The sequence below is a fragment of the Lampetra fluviatilis genome, chromosome 24 (assembly GCF_964198595.1).
Source record: "Lampetra fluviatilis chromosome 24, kcLamFluv1.1, whole genome shotgun sequence".
Classification (NCBI taxonomy): Eukaryota; Metazoa; Chordata; class Hyperoartia; order Petromyzontiformes; family Petromyzontidae; genus Lampetra; species Lampetra fluviatilis.
The window spans coordinates 5,747,480-5,768,662 of NC_136298.1; the positions used below are offsets into that span (position 1 = coordinate 5,747,480).

General features: G+C 46.6%; 1 protein-coding gene across 1 annotated transcript in view; it reads right to left on the reverse strand.

The window, feature by feature from the left end:
• The window catches only part of LOC144941094 (3',5'-cyclic-AMP phosphodiesterase 4C-like), a 294,498-nt gene that overhangs the window by 79,935 nt on the left and 193,380 nt on the right, over positions 1-21,183 (reverse strand). Inside the window, exon 6 of the mRNA XM_078867573.1 lies at positions 15,733-15,845. Coding sequence (XP_078723699.1) covers positions 15,733-15,845 — 113 coding nt within the window. The remainder of the gene's footprint in view (positions 1-15,732; positions 15,846-21,183) is intronic.

Genomic DNA, 21,183 nt, shown 5'->3' on the forward strand with positions numbered 1-21,183 from the left:
TTAGTTGTGCGTACGTATGTAAAACTTCATTCGCTCCGTATGCAAACAACCGTGCTAATCGGAGGTGCGGGGGAAGGACATCAAATTGAACACAAAAATAATTTCTCAACAAATTAGCTTTCAATCTAGATGATTGTGAAGTCCATTGCTCCAGCGGCTTTCTAATATCGGAAGGAAGAGAGTTCCAGACGGCCGCAGAAGATGCATCTGAAAGCGCACGGTGCAGTGACTATCTTTGCTCGATGGCCAACCAAAAAGCCGCTGCCGCTGCTGTGAGGATGAGGGGAGTTCACGTGACGATTTACGCGTCTTGGCAGTTGGGGAGGTGGAGCGATGAGTTCAGACTGTGTGAACAAGTTTTGAAGAATCACGGCATCGCGAGATGCGATAACATCGGCTGGGAGTGGCCTTCATCAAGCAGTGGGTAGATCATGGCAGATGATGATGATGAAGATGAATGAGTAGCAACACTTAACAAGGCATGGGATGAGGCAAATTGATTTGTCCTTTGGGGTAGGGGTTGAGGGCTGGGTTGTGGTGTCAACGCTGAGTTGGGGGGGGGGGGAGCAAATTCTTGGAGATGGCATCACTCAAAGAAAAATCAACATCAACCTTAAAAAGGACCATTCATACCCGCCCCCCTCCATCGCAGCCCAAAATACGTGACGCAAACTGCCCGAGAAGTCAGCTAATTTTCTTGTGAACTATTTTTTTAAATCGTGTTTTCCCTCTTTATCGTCGTCACAGCAAGCCATTCACAGAGAGACAGTACATTTTGTACACGCGCGTTCAAACGGCCTTGACCCAAATCACATTTGATCAAACAACGCACCCAATCTTGTCAGACCTCGGAACCTAAGCAGGTTGGAATCTGGCTCGCGTCCGGATGGACGACGACCATGCACACCAGCTTTGCCACAGGCAGCTTCAGCGCTTTCATGGGTGGTCAGCAGAAAAAAAGTCTAGCCAAATGCACTGTTGCACCGTACTTCCATTCTCCCCCCGTCTATCGTCACCACCTTTACCAAAAACGCACTGACCGGCGTGGTGAAGTATGGCTTATTTTATTATGTTTATTTTTTTATTATTTTATTACTTCCCTTCTATGAGACTTTACCGAAAGAACCAAGAAGACATGGCTAAGTAACCACTATGACCTGCATAAAGGGCGCTAGGCCGACAGGAGGGACAAGCATGTTACGTTCCAAATGCACGCCACAAATATAATACCGTCTACAACTTTACCTTAACGTGCCTTAAATCTCGCATCGTCATAACCCGTTGCATTTGTGAATCACACTCGCGCTTTCACTCTATCAAAAAACTTCTTAGCCTTCGTATTTTAATTGGGGCGGCACACGCTTGCACCGCATGTATACGCTGCATTGATGAGAAATGTTCAAATTTGGCCATTAAAAGCCACCCACGCGCTTGTAAACACTGGCCACTGGCGCCAGCCAGGGCTGCGGCTGGGGTAGCGCCCCGCCACACCAGCCCCAACGCACACCACACCAAGGTGACCCTGCGGACGGCAAGCGGAGAGCACGATGAATATTCAATCATATGTTGTCCTCCATTTCTCTGCAGTCAGCATGTCTTTGGTCGACGATCGCTCTTGAGGTCTGGACGCTGGCCAAAAAAGGCGACCAATCGCTGTGCCACTGCACGCCTCGGGAAGGAATCGGCCCCTTTCCACCCTTGCACGCACCCAGGGCTGCTCTTGTGTGCCGGCACTTTCCCGAGCAAACGCAACTCTGTGTTCTCGCGGGAAAATCTGCGCTGCCAATTTTTTTCGACTCGGGTTGATTGATGGGCGCCGCGGTGGCGAGATGTTAACTACCTCGCCTGGTATACAGGAGGTCGTGGGTTCGATGTCGACCCTGACCCCTGCTGTATATTTGGAGTTTGCGTGTCTCTCTCCCCGTGGTCGCGTGGATCTTTCCCCGAGTCCTCTGTTCTTTTTTCCCTGCACATTTAGAAGCATGCGTTGAGAGCATTTGGCTGCTATACATTTCAACATAAGCCGCTTCATTAAGCTATCATTTATGGCCAGGTCGCTTCTAAAAAAGAGCTGTACAGCTCAGTGGGCCTTACATGGTAAAATCGAAATAAAATCTTGACTTAAAACTTTCGTGACTGCAGGAATTCATATTCTTTGGGTCTTTCGGTAAAGTCACGTAGATAGGTTCAAAGAAAATAACAAAAAACTACAACTTTTCGATCGCAACAAGGAAAAAAAATTGTTCATAGTTAAGATTGACGATCAAGCGCTCTCACCAATTCACTCCGGTTGCTCGCTCACCGGCGGTCAGTCGCCTGCTAATCGCTCTTTCATTACTACTATTGCTCCGACTGCAACTAGTCCAGTTACCATTCCCACGAACTTCACTTGTCGATTCTTCAGCCCATGTGGAGGACTCGGCCTACCATCTCTGGTTGTTTCATCTAATCCACACCCTGTGTTCACTGCAGGTTAAAAAACTTCTCTCTAATCCTCTTTCTTGGCACTGCTACACCTCGGAATTCCCCCCCTGTTGTCTCTCGTTTTGCCAAGTGCTTCTCACTGTGGTCAATTAAAGACGACGTTATAAACTCATCTCGGATACCTTCAAAGGAATGCCGTTTGTTGCTGTCCGCTTGGCATTCTTTTTGATGACCTTTAGACCTGCGCTCAGCAGCTGTGATAAAAAACCCAAAACAAGAAAGCTGCGGCACGTGGCGCCCAACACTCGCTCCTGTGACCTCTCCTTTGAGAACCTCGGAGGGGCCTGTGAACGTGGATCCTTTCTCATCACCCCCCACCCCGCTTACCCTCCCAACGCACACACCACTCACCTCCCCCACCAGCTCACCCCGTGGGTGGTAAAGAAACGTGATCTGGGGCCGGTCACATGAGACCGTCAGATGGCGGCTTGAGGGGTCATGTCACCGCTAGCGCTGCCGATTTTTTTTGGAACGGAGGTTGTGGACGTGCGCGAGGCAGGCAGTGGCACGCGCTGCAGTCAACCGGCAGCAATGTGCCACATGGGTGCCGGGGGTTAAGGTTTGCATTTGCATTCGGAGGGTGCGCTTTGGGCCGTGGCGCTGGCCAATTGGCCCCGGTGTCATCATGATCATCATCAACAAGTGGCGTCGAGCTGCTATTCAAAACAAAATGGAAATCTAAAGAGCGGTTGGCAGCGTACGGGCGAGACCATTCCCAATTTAGAACAAATGAAAAGTGGTTTAATTCCAGCCCTTTGATCGAAGGATAATGCTAATACTTAAGGGTGAATCCATAACAGGTGCGTAACTAAAAATAATTCGGGCTGTCGGAACGACCACGTTAATAACCACGTCGGTGTCTGTGGGCCATCTGCCGGGCCAAGGAAGCGCTGATGAGCCTCTATCGATGCCATATTGATACACGCTGTGCGGTGGTGGCTATGCACACCTGTAATCCAAACTGGAGGCGAGGGTTGGGGGACATTACACCTGTTTTGAACCTCCCCATGGGCGTTTAGGAGGTGCCATACCCTGGCTTGCCAGCAGAATGCGGGACAGCAAGTGGACTAATCTCCATCTGTTTCCATCTGTTCTTTCCCCATTGCGCGAGTGTGTTTTTTTTCTCCCAGTCCTCCGGTTTCCTCCCACATGTATAGAGACTCATAGAATGGCTAAGAACATCCTAAAATAAATGTGCAAATGCAGCAGGGCGCTCCCAAAAAAGAGTCCTTCAACACGGTGTGCCTTTCCTGGATAAATAACGACTGAATTTGTATTATAATAATGATTATTATACTGAAGTAACTGATTCATAGAAACTCTTGTACCTGTGGCACTTTGGCAGAGAGTGAACCGTGTGTATCTGGGAACTATGCTCTGATGTTTATTCATTTACCTTATTTAATTTTCATGTTAGTGCTTCTCGTTATTTTTCTGTGACTCAGTTCACTCTTGAGTTCTCACGTCATTAAACAAAATTAATTTGAAAAACTTTCGCAGATGTTGCCATCGCGAGCGCGACGAACACTGGCAAAGCGTGTTGATGAAACCTCATACACAAGCAACGGTCAGGTACGTGGAGGCCACGGGACGACACCACAGTTGCATGCCAGTCATTCAAGGAGGAGCTTAACACCACGCGTTAATGGAGCAAGAGGCCGCACACTGCAATTGTGCACACTAGCCAGCAGAATTAAACGCAAAAGGCCTTCGTTTTTGAATAATAATTAAAAAAATATATTGTGGTGCATTAGAACAAACGGACATGAATATAACATTAACATTGTATTGGGATACCACAATGGTGTGACGGTTAGCGTACTGGAATTGCAATGACAGGTGACTGGTTCGTTTATATCTCCTGGTTTTTGAAGTTGAAACGATGGTACAGGCTTCTTAAATCGCTCTGGCAAAGTCCGTCCATCAGTATCAATGGGTAAACGAAAGTTAGTTGATTGGCAGGGCACGTTTGGTAAGGTCAAGATGTTTGGCCAACATGGAAAAGTAGGCCAAAACACCCTCTAGAGGGGCTCTCACTTGAGTTCCCTTTGAGTGGAGACCCTTCTGCCACCAGTGGCGTGAGACGGTAATTGCACGGTTGTACCTTTATTTGTTTCACGTTTTAATTGGATGGCAATAAGGCATTAGATATTGACAATGCATTGTCTCATTTTATACTACAACAACCTGATTACATTAGCCAGTTCTCGTGAGATGTTCTCATGAAAGACTCGTCAGGGCTTGAGAGGAAAAGAACATTGATAGGGCACCAATTAGGTAAGGGACAGGAGAGGACTAATCTTGACTCTTATATTGCGATCACACAAAACCATTCTCCCTTAAAGCAGCCCATCTGAGAACTAGCTTCATATATTCGTTTCACTTCAATTGGAAACACAGGTCTGTTCAACAAATCTGTTATCAGTGTGAAGGCACCACGTTTAGAAGAACCCCTGAAACGTCACGGTTACGACTCTAGCACTGTTATGGTGACTATCATGAAATTAAGATCCCATTGATGGAATTCTGGCCAAAGGTGAAAATGAGCGCTCTTCAAAAAGACCACAATGCAACGTGGTTACGCAGGATGCAATGTGTCAGCAACTTCTGTTTTTACTTTTCATACCAATAAGTTTATGCGAAATACATGTTTTGACATTCGAAGGGATTTGTTACTCTATATCTACGAAAGAATCATGTTCATATGTTACATATAATATTGTTCACATGAAAAAGGCACCATGGTCTATAGTGAAATCTCCAACTATTATTCACTCAATTTCTCTGGCCTCTCTACTACGAAGGACCATTGCCCGAAACGTCGTTGATTATGTGTACATATTCTCTTCAGGGGAACGTCGTTGCCACATGTATTGAGTCGATGTATTATTCCCTCCGAGATCAGTTAGATGAGCAACGTGTGATAAGAAGACAATGATGGGACGACGACATGGAAATACTGGTCCTTGCCGCATGCACCTGGTATTTCTAACCACTGGTACAGGACAAAGAACCGATAAGCGGATTGCCTGACAGTGCCAGTGATTGAGATAACTTACTTTTAAGACCAGAAATGTAAAGGCACCTTCACTGCTTACGGACTAACAAAGATGAACATTTTTCTTTAAGTAGGCAAAGGTTAGTAATACATTAAGAATACAATGTTACAGCTCTTTGTCAACCCACTGCAGGATAAGGTAAGAAAAAGGATGAAGGCCACTCAATGCGTTGTGTTGGTTATGGAGAAGGGGGGGGGGGGGCGGGTCATTTGACCATACTTCACCACTCTGGTTAGTGTGGGCTAGTAACGGTGAAGGCCCAGGGCCGTTTGAGATATCCCTCACCACTGACGATATAACCACGGCCTTGAATCGAACTCGGGTCAACGGAGTTCACAGCTCAGTGCTATGACCACCGTTTACAGGTTTGTGTTGTTGTTGTTGTTAAAAAGTCGCTCCTATTCATTTCACGATGACGCATTTAGTTGTCGTGACAAACGTGGCCGGTGACGTCGCGATGATCCGCTTACAGATCCACCCCCTCCTGCCGGCCACGTGAATGGGAGGGAAGGGGGCGAGGATAGCAAGAGGTGGGGTCCGGGATGATAACCATCTGACATTTCGCAGGTGACAGAGAGGATTCGAGAAACAAAGTGCGCAACAAACAAAACAAAAACAACGTGAACTTGCGTTTCTGGCAGGGGAGGTGTTTGGAATGTTAACCCCCCGCCCCCCCATCTTGAAGCAGATTAAGTCGGAGGTGTTCTAAGCGACTTACTGAGAAGTTGACGCATCACGGCGCAGGCAGTGACCCGGGAGAACATATCCACCGCCCAACGGAACTGTAACTGTGTAAGGAACTCCATCTGCGAGATTATAAATATCCACAATGGCACGACGCATGGCAACCGGCCTTAACAGACACAAACAGACGTGAGTGGCTGTGCCGGGATGGATGGATGGATGGGAGAGTAGGGCAAGAGAGTCACATTACAGATCATGCCAACCGGGAAACAAGCCACGGAGCACCGTGTGACACGACACGCAAGGACCACAGGGGCCCCCTTCACTGTCCACACTTAGCAAGACTTGGCTGTCCTCCACCCCCCAGCCTCTCATATCCAGAGCACGAGATTCCACCAACAGCTGCACTGCACTTTGGCTTGATATTTACACCTTTGATATTTTTCTTTCCCTTACCCCAATTGTAACCTGATCGCGCTATCGGTGTTGTCTCACGGGCCGAAGAATTCGTTCGAATATCCTAGCAGAGGCGTGCGACCCTTCACGCTAGAGAATGGTCTGAGGAAGCGGATAGCACAGAACTAATCTTGAAATCCCTGCCATTGCCTTTCCCACCATCTACAGAGTAGGAAAGTAACCAAATTAAGAACCGAATTGAATGTCACGTTTTGTTTTTTACAGTCACTGGTGAGCGGCCTGAGACCATAACCTCACTAAAATTGAGAACCCGGATTAATCACAGGCGGCTTGCCTGCATTCGAACCCATGTTTTCAGTGTTTCTAGCTAAGCACTCTAACTTATGAGCCACCTCTGTACTTTAAATTAATATTCTGAAGGGAGATATGATATATTCCATCAAGGATCTAATACATATATTCTGTATCCTCATCTCCTTCATTCGCTCAGTATCAACAAATATTTAGGGTTGTGTCGTACTGAAGCCTCTTGGAACTCGAGCTTTGACACGTGAAAGTTCAAATTGCTAGCACGTGCAGAATGTTATCCTCATTAGAAAATGTCAATGAAACGGATTTTTCTCGCCATCTTTCGAAACAGCAAAAGAGGGGGAAGATCCTGTCACGTGACAGCGCCACATTCTGGCGGGAATTGCAAAAAGCGATTGGTGCAAGGACTTCAGAAAAAAATTACCAACGTGTCTGCTCATTGCAACAGTTATAATCAGTTTAAGTGAACAACGATGAGAAACAACTTCACAACGTTTGCATCGAACACCTGTAGGTCACCACTAGATGAAAACTTCTCATCAGATCCACGTTTAGGATATTATCCTATTTTATATTTATATAGATCGCTTCGCTCAAGGTGCTTAACATGATTTAAAGCTTTCGTGACTACAGGGATTCATACCATTGGAACCTCATTTGCTAGATGACGCCAAAATGCGCATTTTGGCGTCATCTGGTCCAACCCATGTGAGACTAGGCTCTAAGGAAAGCTGTATCGGGTGTGGACCAATCAACTTCAAGGACAGTGCACATTATCAGAGTTATGTTTTTTGTTTGCATTATGACTGCAGGTATTGTGGTCTATGCAAACATGACTCCTTGTAAAAAAGGTGTCAGTGTTGTTGCCAGATAGAAGGGTAAATAATAAAATAATAAAAATAAAACATAATAAAATAATTCTCACATTATTTTATTATGTTTTATTTTTATTATTTTATTATTTTATTATTTCCATTCTACGTGACTTTACCGAAAGAACCAAGAAGGTGCTTAACATGGTTTAAAAAGCGGTAATACAAAACTAGGGTGATTTAGATGGCAGGGGCATTGTGTGGGGGCCGAGGAATGAGTGACCGGAACAGAGGGCACGTGGGGGTCACAAATAGGAGAAGGGGTGGAGGAGCGAGGGGTTTGAGAGTACAGGCCACGACATCCAACAGTCAAATGAAAACAAAACGTATTGAGGATCTTAAAAGGAGAAGTGAGAGAAACATTGTATCCCATTCCGATTGGCTCCCTTGTTTCATTCATAATTATCGGTGCAATTGTATTTTTTCATTGTCAAGGAAAGGGCTGACATGTTTATTTATGTTCGTCTTTACATTCTCACTTGTGTATGTGTTACTGCATTTTGTATGACAGGCATCAAATCGTAACGTTCGTCAGTAAAAATAATAATAATACAACTGCGATAATGTTCTAAAACTTTAGTTTTTAATTATCCAACTCTTTCAAGTTTATCTCCAAGGGTTCCGCGAAATGTACCTTTTTCTTCACGCAAGTACTTTTCGCAAAACGAGTACGACGAAGTGTCATAACTGCACAGAACAAGTGTGTCGAGTGAGCGTACGGAAGTTGTCGAACACGCCCGGGACACGGCCACCCAAGAGCTTCTGGCATTCCCATTTGCGAAACAAAAGTTTGCGACGAAAAGCAACCGTGTCGCCTCAAAGATATGAGCGGAGCGGTGACCCTGCATCCCGTGTTTAAATCGCCATGAGCAGAGATATGCGTCCTGGCTCTTACTCATGGAAAGACGGTATTTATAATCTCTGCCCCCTGTATCATGTTCAAAACCTGCTTGTGCGTCAAACACAGGCGCGTCAGTCGTTTATGTCACGTAATGCGCGCACAGTGATTTACAGTAGCCACCGGTTGTTTACGATGATGCGAGCGGTGTCGGTGTGAAGACGTGGATGCGCGCGCGCGCGCGTGGGAGATCATGTTTACCCGCATCGGCTGGTAATGCAGGAGAGAGGTGGCTCTCGGAATGCCGCTATGATGTCTGCAAAGTCATTTGGATACGTGGGAGCGACGGTAGCTCCCCTCCCGTTATTCGTTCGGGATATGCAAGTGGACTTTGAGTCAGACGCCGAGCAAAGTGTTGCGCCGCGCGCTCCGTGACCTGATATGAACTGAAAGGTGGAGAGTGACGGTGCTGAGCAGCGAGAGGAACGGTTTTGCGGATGGGTGTCGATGTGCAGCCAGACAACCGTTGATGACTTTCTGAGACTCCCAAGGACGGATGCTGGCGGTGGCTGAGAACGTGCGTCAATGTTTTGGATAAATGTCGTTGTGCTTTTATTTCGGGGCGCCAGGGTGGCGAGATGTTAACTACCTCGCCTGATATGCAGGAGGTCGTGCGTTCGATCCCGACCCTGACGCATGCTGCATATTTGGAGTTTGTATGTCTCTCTCCCCGTGGTCGCGTGGATTTTTCTCCGTGTCTGCGGATTTTTTCCCTCCACATTTAAGAAACATTCGTTTAGAGTATTTGCCTGCTGTGGCATCACTTGTGACAGCCAGGTCGCTTCTGAAAAAAAGAGCTACATAGCTCAGTGGAGCCTTACCTGCGAAAATAAACGTAATTGAGTTTTTAGTTAAATGTTATTATTTTTAACGCAAGCCCGATACAAAGCGCCGGTCGCCGAACGGAGATATGGGGGGGGGGGGACAGAAATTCCGCCAAAAGCGACAGGGCCTCAGTGAAAGGGGGAGAAACTGGGCTCACTGCCCCACCTAGGTGGGGGCCACGAGCGGGAAGGGGGAGGGCATGAACTTGTATACATGGGAGGGGAAAAGAGGTAAGGGGAAAGATAACTAACATGCTGCGAGGAAGAAAGCGACAGGGGGAGGAGGGGGAATGGGGGGGGAGGGGATATCGTTATGTGCTTGAATGTTTATAATCGGCTCCTGCCAGACTAGAGCAGTACCAACAAGAGTAATCGCTGTGAATTGAGACTGTGGCATTATTTAGAGCCCTTTGTCAATCCACTGCTGGATGAAGGTCACCCCCCAAAAATTGCCAAGGGTTTGTTTTTGCAAGGCTCCAACGAGTCTGTGAGTGCGGCCTGGCGAAGTGAAGGGGAGAGGGACGAGGCAAGGCCGGTTCAGATATCAATTGCTACAGATGCTAGCCACGGCTGAGGCTCGAACTCGTGGTCACCAGGTTTGTAGTGTTGTACATGAAACCGCCTGCACCATCGCTCCCCCTATGCGACCATGATTTCATGTAATGACGACGATGCAGCAGTGATAAGTCGTAAGACAACAATCTATGCCATACTTCTAAGAATTATTTACAAAAATTGCTGTTACAATTGCAATAAGAGTACGGAAGTGATCTTTCTCTGAGAACATGACAATAATTGTATCCAGGAACCAATGACTGCACGTACAGAACCCTAAGATCGCACACCATGCATCAAAACAGACAAACAGCTACTAATATATATTTATATTGGGTTAGATCGCGTAAATATAAATACGTCGTTAAACCCGCAACCACCCGACATAATCAATTAGTAAGGTTTGTTATGTACACAGAACATGCCAATTCGTTTCTAGTACAGCACACCGGTGTGTTGGAGAGCAAATCCACAACATTTACAATCCGAGTACGACGATTCGCCAGTAATTACAACCAGCTTCATCAGGCGACAGCCAGATTTGTGGAGAAATCCTCCTGTTTCGTTCCTTAAATAGAGGTGTAGATGTAATAACGTCACCTGACAGCCCTTCACGTGCGAAGGGAGGGGGGAGGATTAATTACCGTAAAATAATTACAATGGGTATTCATTGCCTGTTGCGTTCTTCGTATGATAATCAACGTACATTATGTGCGCACATTGTGCGTGTACCTCCTGTCGTTTGCGTGCAATAAAATAGCAGGATCTGTTATTGTCAACGTACAGGTAACCCCCATTGGTGTATGGTGACCTGTATAGGCATGCATTTAAACAATGTATTATTATTTGTTGATTTGCTTCCAAGCAGCACTAAGTCTGTAGCTATCCGAACGATTAAAGTTATTTTTTATTTCTCTCAGTTCAGATATATTTTCTAATTAGTCTGGCCAGTCGTAGCTAGTTTTGCACAGAACTTCAACATTATCAAAATCAATTGAGTGTCCTCTTTGGCACGCGTGTTCTGCCACTGTCGTATTTGGGAGTATTTAATATTTCTTCCAGTTTAACACGTAGGCTTTCGCAACCAATATCCATAATAGAGGATATTTAAGACCGAAACAGGGGGATGTCTCTACAACTCTGGCTGTCGCCTGATGGTGCTAGTTGTAATTACTGGCAAAACGTCGTACTCGAATTGTAAATGTTGTGGGGTTTACTCTGCAACACACCAGTGTGCTGCACTAGTGACCAATTGGCATGTTTAGTTAACGTGAAAAATCTTGCTAGTTGGCTGTCTAGTGGCGGCGGGTTTAAAGGCACATTTATATTCACGCGATCTAACCCAAAACCTTCTATTATAAACAGCTTACACCAAGCCTATGTGTTAAACTGAGTTTCCCCCAATATCTGACGGAAGACCAGCAAAATCACCCGCGTCTTGTGCTCGCGCGACACTGTGCCACCGAACATTTTTAAAGTTTTTTTTGTTAAACAACAATCGGAGAGCACATCGATTCCCACCAGCGCGTGAATCCGAAGGCAGCAGCACCCCCCCTGGCAATTTCCCAGCCAACATCGTAGACCGCAAATCCACAACCCTCGCCAACTACTTACCCTTCCCATTGCAGGACATCTCAGGAGTTATCAACACCAGCCGTCGCCGCCCGCAGCATCAAAACAATGAGCGCCCCCGGCTGCTCAGGGATCAATGCGAGCGCCAGAACTCGAGCAGTTAGAACAACAACGGGAACACGCCAGCTGACGTTGCATGGGTGAAACAACGTCGAAAAAATAAAGTCCACCGTCAGAGTGCTCGGACACCAGCTCCAGGGTTCCGGCTCCTCCTTAGCACTGGCGCACAGCACCTCCGCCGTTGGTAGACTACTTTCGAACGCCTCCGTGCAAGGGCTTGGGCTTTTTACAACAAACCCACAGAGGCACAGTGTGGGGTGAGCTAACCCGTTCACCCGTCGTTATATATATATATTTTTTAAACCAGAACCTCGAACTCATAACAGTGCCAACGGAGTTATACAACAGGATGTGGGTGTTGAAAATGTAAGAATCCACTTTCGGGTATGCTTTAATTGATTTTGGCTTCTCGTTGCCAAAGCGTCCTTAAACGACTCCAGGGAAGGAATGCGCAGTGGCCACTAATGCTCTTCCCGTCAATCAGAGCCACTCACCATCCGACCCCCCCCCACCCACCGCTGTGCACCCCCCCCCCTTTCTAGCATTTCACACCCACCAGCGTTGATATTCCGTCTCAATTAAGGCAGTGAGAAAGGCAAGCAGACGAGCGCTGTCAGACAGGCGCGTGTGAAAGGTCCGTCAAAATCATAAAATGTCAGAGGCTTTTTTCGTAACATCATACTACGGCAAATGAAAGCGCGTTTTTTTTTTACGTTGCTGTGTCACTTAAAGAAAACTTTGCAAAACTGTTATGGTGACCCATGAATTCCTGTCGTTGCTTTTGAATTCAGTAAAAAAAAAAAATTCTCTTCCGTCACGGTTCCACGCCTTCTGGTATAACACTCGGTTGGGAAACTGAAGGAAAAAAAACTGTTTTGCCTTAAAATTAACAGTATGAGTCGACATCGGTTTGCACTTCCCCTGCTCCTGCCCCCCTGTGCCCCCTCATACCCCCCCAAGTTATGTTGATAGCCCGGCTGCATTGTGGAATTTAGAGACAGCTGAATGTTTTCCAACTTTTCAGGGTCACGTGGAATTCCAATCGCCTTCACTGTAAATTACGGGAAGCTGGAGAGTAAATTTGTCCATGGAGATGGGGACGACAGAGTGCTGTTTATAAGCAACACGGCCGCAGTTGCCAAGCCCCTCGCGAGTGACTTTGACCGTGATCTCTAGAGAGGCCAGAAATACAGGTACCGGAGTGCGCCGATATATGCCGTTTGTGTAAATATACGTCACTCCACACAGCTGGATGAGGGCCTCTTAAACGCCGTGAGCGGTCGTGAGCGGCTATCCGACCGCACATTCACGACGCCGTTGAGCGCGGGTTGATGAGGGCCGGAGGGCATAGAAATCGGAGCAAAGTGCAGTGCAACAATTCACCTCGCTGCAGCCCCCCCCACCTGCTGACAACGTAGCCGCACGCCGGCCTACGCCGCCCGTTTTGTTTTGCACGAAATTCGCGGCCGCCCATCCAATAACTACCCAGACTCAAAAAACCTGCTTAGCTTCTGAGATCAGACAAGATCTGGCTGATTGCGGGTGATTTTTTTTTGTCAGCGCACACGGCATGGGTCGGTTTCAGCACAATCGTTGTGCTTGAAACCGTTTTTTTTCTTCTCACAAAATCCTTTTGATCAAGCTGCTCCCAACGCTAACAGATATCCGCACAGCTGGAAGACGTTTACTTCAGCTCGACTCCCGCCACGCTGCCAAAAACGCGCGCACGCACGCATGCGCACGCACCGTCACACGCGCGTCCGTGTGTGTTACACGAGCAACGGTAACTGTTCTCAACAGGTATTGGCTCTGCCGCGTGCGGCACTTTAGAAGTGGCTGTTGCTTTGCGTCAAGCCTTGTGTTCCAAGAAAGGGCCCCTTTTTGTCATGCGAAAGTGGCAATTGAGCAAACACTATTCCGCGAATGCTCGCTTCAACAACAAAATGGCCCGGCATCAGGAATTTGGCAAACTAATGCGAGACGAGCGAAAGGGAACAGCATGTGCGCCGAGTTTGATAATATTCAGTTGCATGGGACGTTATCTTATCTACCTGACTCCGGCATAAGCAGATGTCACTGCTAAGTTGCGATAAGGGAGTGGGAAGGAACAACGAACACCGCGTCAGCCTCAGAGCACCGATTCTCATGGCCGCGACTCTTGACCGAGTTGCGTGAGCACGTGCTACCAAACGAAACACACATGTATACTTCAAGCAGTGCACCCTCTTTAGGTAAAAGTAAAGGTGCAGCCTAACGATTGCTTGCTCACACACCACTGCTGGCAGAAGTGCCTCCGCCAAAGGGAGCTCTTAGAGGTGCCGTCTCGAGGGCGTTTTTGGCCTACTCTTCCACACTCAACCCCGCCACACGTGCGGCCTGCTAATCGTGTATAGTGTCGGGTAGACAGAGGTGCGGTGTTGTTTTAGCTGCTCGCGCCAGGAGTTCCAATCGATCCGGCAGCCACAGGATTGCAAGTCCAGTGTGCTGACCGTTGTACTGCGATAGCAACCGCACCCCCTTCACAATAAAAATTATATATATTTAACAAACTTTGCCCAAAGGTGTCAACCCAAACACAACCTTTTCACACCCAGCCTCGGTGAGAGTGGGGTGCAATTGTACAGTGAATTCAGATACACACCAGCCTGTGTGTTAAAAAAAACTTTCATGGGTTTTGAAAAAGTAGCGAAATGTACTAAAAAGTAATAGACTTATTTGTCACAATGTAAAGTGTGATCTTGCAAGGGCTCGCGGTGATTATTTTGCTCCCTGTGGCCACCACGGATGTCATCGAGCCTCTGCTTTGATGTCAATTAAGCAATAATAATATAATTTCGACGATGGGTGCTTTGAAATACAATACGTCATAGGCACCCCAAAACAAGAGATGTATAAAAAATAAAACAGCCTGAAACTGTCTACAATGTCAAGTTAGCTGACAGATTATCCACCTCAATAATACAAATAAACATTTCCAGTCCGTTGTCAATCCACTGCTGGGTGAAGGCCTGCCAACACCGTGTTGGTTATGGGAGCTGTCTAACCATACCTCACCACACTGGTTCAGTGTGCCTTCGCGAAGGTGGAGCAACGATGTTAGTCTAGGCCAACCACTGAAATCAGTTCGTTGGGTTCACAAGTACAGTTGCGCTAACCACTGTGCCAACACTCCCAACCTCATCCAATCTCTACGCCACTGTAAACGAAAATAACAAAAAAACAAATGTAATTTGCTTAAAACAACGTTAAGTGTGGGTCACGCACAAATTCAGCAGATTTACAATTCTTACCTTTTTGGCACCGTGGCAACTAAAAGCTCGGCCACAAATCTCGTTTCTTTTTTTATACACGGTCAACAAAAAGCAGACATCAGTGTGGAATTTCAACAGTGAGGAGTGTGTGGCGAGACACATCACCGGACCTGGTGATGCTCTACCCCAGGCAGAGTTAAATACATCTTACCAGGGTTTAAACTTCGCTGCAAGGTGACCGGAATTTGCCTCACAGGCCGCTGTTATGCCACCACTGCACTCGGCCAAGCTTCAATCATTTTATCGGCCAGTTGAATCTGAGGTCTTAGCTGGGCCAGGTGTGCAACGGTACAGCAGCAGAACTTGGCCGTTGCAAATTAGAGCGTTGCAGAACAGAACTATAGGTGCCAGAGCTTGGACAACTGGTAAACCAAGTCGATGAATCAACCATTGCCCTGCTCATGGTACGGTTGATTGATTCGCGGACGCCTACTCGTGCCGCCGCGACATTCTGCCTCCCGAAGGTGGGAAACCCCCCCTGCTGCAAGCCACGCCCAGCACGACGTGGCAAAAGATGGCGATGACGTCACCGCACCGAGCCACGCCAATGACCACCTCCCGTCCGGCGGGCAAGCGCGGGAAGGCGCAGAGGTAAAACGCGGGGGATGAGGTCGCCTCCCTCCCTACCTTGTTGCTCGCCATCTCGCTGACGGAGCGGTGCGTCTGGATGGTCTCCAGCTGGTCCATGCACCAGTCCAGTTCCTCCAGGGTCTCCGTCGCCAGCTTTTGATAGGCCTCATCTGCGACCACGCAAGCGAAAGACTCCGCGTCACCAACGTTTCCAAGGGTTAACACGGTTTACCGATGCCGGGCATTGCCCTGCTCATGGTACGGTAGTCACAACATTATTATCATTATATTATTATTACGATTGTTTATTATAAGAAATACCAAGATTGTTTTTTTTTCAGGAGGGATGGGTCCTGCCAAGTTTTTTTGCAGTTACAGGGCATTTTTTCTTCAGTGTAATCCAAATTGAATTTTTTTCATTATTATTGTTTCAGCATTGAGGTATTTGGCCAATATCAGTGACATTGCATGCCATGTTTAAGCTAAAGGAGGATACTAGAGAACCCGGGGAAAATGCATGAAGAACAGGGGGAGAACATGCAAACTTCACGCAGAAAGATGACCAAGTGTCGAACCCAGGGATATCTTGCTGTGAGGCATAAGTGTTACCACCCTGTCACTGAAAATGTCCATAGCAAGCAGTGTAACAACCATTTTTTTGTCTCAAAAGTACAGAACATGGCTATTATTCCCCACAAACTTTGCTTTTGTAACCAGGACAGTGACATTTTGAAATGTACCTATTTTCAATGAGAAAACGTGTGCATTTGTGTCCTTCCTTCACATAAAGTCCTGTCACAAAAGCAAAGTTTGTGGGGAATAATAGCCATTTTCTACACTTTTTAGGCATAAACAAATAAAAAATAACACTACCCAGGGACCAATATCGTGTTACGTAGTGTAATTATAATCTGAAGATATAAATGGTTCTTTCATAGGAAAGTTAGGATAAGAATCTTAGGGAATGGTGGTGATAATGTGCAGTCCTCTGTCAATCCACTGCTGGATGAAGGCTTCTCCATGCATCGTGGGCAATGAGGGTTGTTAGACCACACTTCACTACGCCAGTCAGCGCAGGTTGGGAAAGGGTGGGACCCAGCCAGGTCTGTACCAGATATCACTGGTCACTGATGTTAGCCATGCCTGGGAGTCGAACTTAGGTTACTGGAATCATGGCACGGCACACTAAACCATTGCACCGCCACTCCAACCACATTCATATGAATTAGAGATGATATATTCTTGCAGACATGATTCAATACCCACACTATCAGTAGAATAATCAGTTATAATAAATTAATAATGTGCTAAAAACATTCATGTACAGTACAAGGACAGCCCTTTTGTTTATCCACTGCTGGATGAAGGGCCTTCACACCTGAGGCATGTTCGTCATGGTGGCGGCGATGCTTTGAGCGTATTTCACCGTGCTGGTCGAGGTGGGGTGGCATAGATATGTGAGCATATGAGTGCAGTACAACGAAGCACTTTTTTTCCGCACCACCTTCTTTCTACTGCCCACCAAATAGCCCAGCAGCTTTATCACAAACCAGCCCAACAGCGGTAGTCACCCATCCAAGCACTATCCAGGCTCAAACCTGCTTAGCTTTCGAGATCTCAAGTATCAAGTTTATTTTGCTGCTCGCCTTTTTTTCCCTTCCTGCATTCGTTCTGTTAAACGAGGGGTCGCATCTTGTAAAAACCATAACGCAACACTCGGCTCAGCCATTGAGCTGCGATGGCACAAGAGCCCGAGTGTGTACCGTATGCCAGAGGTCGCAACCGGGTACCCGATACCCGTACCTTACCCGTACCCGGCCGGGTACGGGTACCCATTTGCGACCCTGGTGCGGCTGGGTACGGGTACGGGTAAGGAATCAAAACCCGTTTGCGACCTCTGCCGTATGCACAATATGTTTACAATATTAAAGGGGAACGCATACACGTCAACAATTCTGGGAATCGAACAGTAAAATCCAAATGAGAGAGATAAGTGTTGTAAATACTCAAACCCAGGGGTGCCTGCGATATAAACAAACCGTGAACACTACCGCACACTCACTTGTGTATATGCAAACGTTAAACAGATTTGTATAAATATTATTGATAGTCATACGTAATAAAATAAGCCAATGGGCAGAACACGTCATCACTGTATTTGTGAAAGATATACAGGGCGAACTGTCATTAAATAATGGTGGGAGCGGTGGCGCAGTGATTAGGGTGTGTTGCGCGATGAACCCGGAACCCGAGTTCGATTCACGACCGTGGCTAACATGAGTTGTGAGTGATACCAGAAGCGGTTCTATGCCCTACCCTGCCCCCTCCCTCCACACTTCGCCAACCTTCACTGACCAGCGTCGTGAAGGAGTGAAGGTGAAATAAAAACAAACCATGGCCAACATCGCGTGGCGAAGCCTTCATCCATTCGTGGATGGGCAACGGCTGCAACTATTTTTGGGTGTAATTTTAATTTTAGATTTGAAGCTTTCGTGACTGCAAGGATTCATACTCTTAGTTCTTTCGGTAAAGTCACGTAAGTAAAAAATGAAATAAAAATTAGTAAAAATTTAACAATAAAATCACAACGTTTCGGAGGCAACACAAGTCTCCGTCATCAGGTGGGACCGTCACAGCCAGATTTGCTGCATCAAGTGAGGCAGGGATTCAAGATGCAAGCTCTTAAATACAAGTTAAGGGGGAGGAGAGACAGCTCTTGCTTGTTGCAGCAAATCTGGCTGTGACGGTCCCACCTGATGACGGAGACTTGTGTTGCCTCCGAAACGTCGTGATTTTATTGTTTTATTTTTATTAATTTTAATTTCATTTTTTTCCTACGTGACTTTACCGAAAGAACTAAGAGGATGTAATTTTAATGTTAATCAATGCTATGTTAATTCGCCACGGAGGCGAGATCTTAACTAGCTTGCCTGGTATACAGGAGGTCGTGCGTGTAGTCCCGACCCTGACGATGCCTGCTGTATATTTGGAGTTTGCGTGTGTCTCGCGCTCATCATTATCACGGTGGCTAGGAGATGTTAACTACCTCGCCTGGTATACACGAGGTCGTGCGCTTGATCCCTACTCTGATGCCTGCTGTATGTTTTAAGTTTGCGTGTTCTCCCTCTGGTCGTGTGGATTTTTCTCCGGGTCCTTCGTTTTTTCCCCCTCCACATTTACAAACATGTATTTAGAGTGTTTGGCTGCTAGACATTTCCAGATGATAAGCCACGCCGCTGCACTATCATTCGTGATAGCCAGGTCGCTTCTGAAAAAGAGCTACATTGCTCAGTGGACCTTACGTGGTAAATACAATGTTTTTAAAAATCCTTTATATTAAGTTCACTTGCTTGCTTGCTTGCGCGCTTACGACCGTGCAAATCTTTCGGTCGTTTTTTAACCCACTTCCCGTGATCCAATCGAGCTGACATTTTGCACACAGACTCGTTGTGTGTGACAATTTATTTTCGTGAAAATGTTTTCTCCAAAATTTTCCACTTTTTAGGAAAAAACAAATTTCATATTTAATTTAAAATACCAATGTGATAAAAATGAAACTCTTACTCAAGAAAAACAGAAATGAATAATAAAATAAAACCGATGCCACGCATATAAAGGATTTATAGTGAAAAACTTTGTTTTTACGGGTTAATTTTTTTAATGCCTTCGTTTTAAGTTTTATCTTCAACATCGCGAAGCAGAAGTGTTCGAAAACAACCACGAGCCGAGATGTTGGCGATCGCTTTGGATGCACTCACGGATGTCGATAACGCCACGGGGGAAACGCGAAGGTGCAGAGTGGTTGTCACCCGTAAAATAAAATGCACGTGCCATCAAGTATCCACCTCGCTCAATCGGCTGTCTTCTGCAGGAATGGATGATATATGTATGGCTCACAAACGGAAGGCTGCAAAACTTCAAAATCCTGCTTGGGGGTTGACTCAACCAAACATCCCGCTGGGGCAGATAAAATGCAAAACACTTTGGGGAATCATCTTCTTGGTTCTTTCGGTAAAGTCACGTAGAAGGGAAGTAATACAATAATAAAAATAAAACATAATAAAATAATTCTCACGACGTTTCGTCCACAACGCAAGCAGCTGTCCTCAGGTAAAGGCCAGGTCTGTCGGGGGGACAGCATGACTTTACCGAAAGAACCAAGAAGATGAATCCCTGCAGTCACGAAAGCTTTAAATCGAAATTTAACCGCCACTGTGGGGAAGTCAACGGTGGTTGAGATACGGATAGACTTGCACTGCCATGGGCACGTGGAATTTCCACCGCTATCTCAACGGAAGATGAGCACCGCGCCTCAATACCCATTGAGCAGCAAATCACTTTGACTTTACGGATAACGCTGTAATGTAAAGAGCACACAAATACCGTGTGGCTAACGCGTAGATAGCACAGCAACGACAAGACTCTAATTATCGCGTGCATAATTCACGTAGCTAAATGTTGCAGCTAGCATTTCAATAAACCATTAGATGCAATCTGTGGACATTAAATGATCCATCGCGCGGGCCACATTCGGTCCAACCGTAAACAGGAAATTAGAGGTAAAAAAAAGAATAAGCATGTGCCCAGCTGACGCAACATGTCTGGCCGCAGTTTGCAAACGAGAAGATAATTTCTGTGGACGTTGGACGGAGATGACGAAGACCACGGTCCGATCGTAAGCAGGCAGGGCGCCGTGGATAAAAGTTAGGGCGGTGGCGGCGGTGGTGGTAAACCCCTTCTCAGAAATGGTACCGCGTCAAACGCGTGCTTGATCTTGTTGCGACACCGTCACTCTATTTGACGTGTTCGTCGGACGCTCAAGCGATCGGAGGTGTCGCAATAACCACGCCACGCGGCACGGTGGTGGGGGGGAGAGGAGGAAACACAAACTCCCCGTGTCTTAGGGGGTCGTTTTGCTGCTTCTGTAGAAAAAACCCCCCCCACCACCACCGCGTTTCGTTTACGCGTGCTTTACAAATGCCATTTGTTGTTGTTGCTGTTGCTGTTTAGTCCTGTTTGCCGTAAGGATTTAGACAGAAAGCGAACCCATTTGAAGATTAAGTAGGGGCTGTCAACATGCTCATTTCATTTTGTATTTTTTCCCCCTTTTCATTTGCATCCCAACTGTTCCTCCACAGTGTCGACATGCAATACCCCGGTGTCTACAAACTAAGCTGTGTCTGTGGCAGTAGTTGCATTGGGGAAACTAAACGACATGTCTCAGACTGTGTTCGTGAACGTAAGGCAGATCTGAAACACGGTAGGACCAATACCTCAGCCGCGGCTGATCATTGTTTTAATGCGGTGGGCTCACACGAAATTTATTTTTCCAAGACGAAGGTACTCTGCAAACCCACTGGCTATCAACAACGATTCATTCATGAAGCCATCCAGATATATAGACACAGACACAATTTCAACCGAGAAGATGGGTACAAACTGAGCAATCATTGGAAGGACGTTATTAACCAGTTTACAGTGAGGGAAAAAAGTATTTGATCCCCTGCT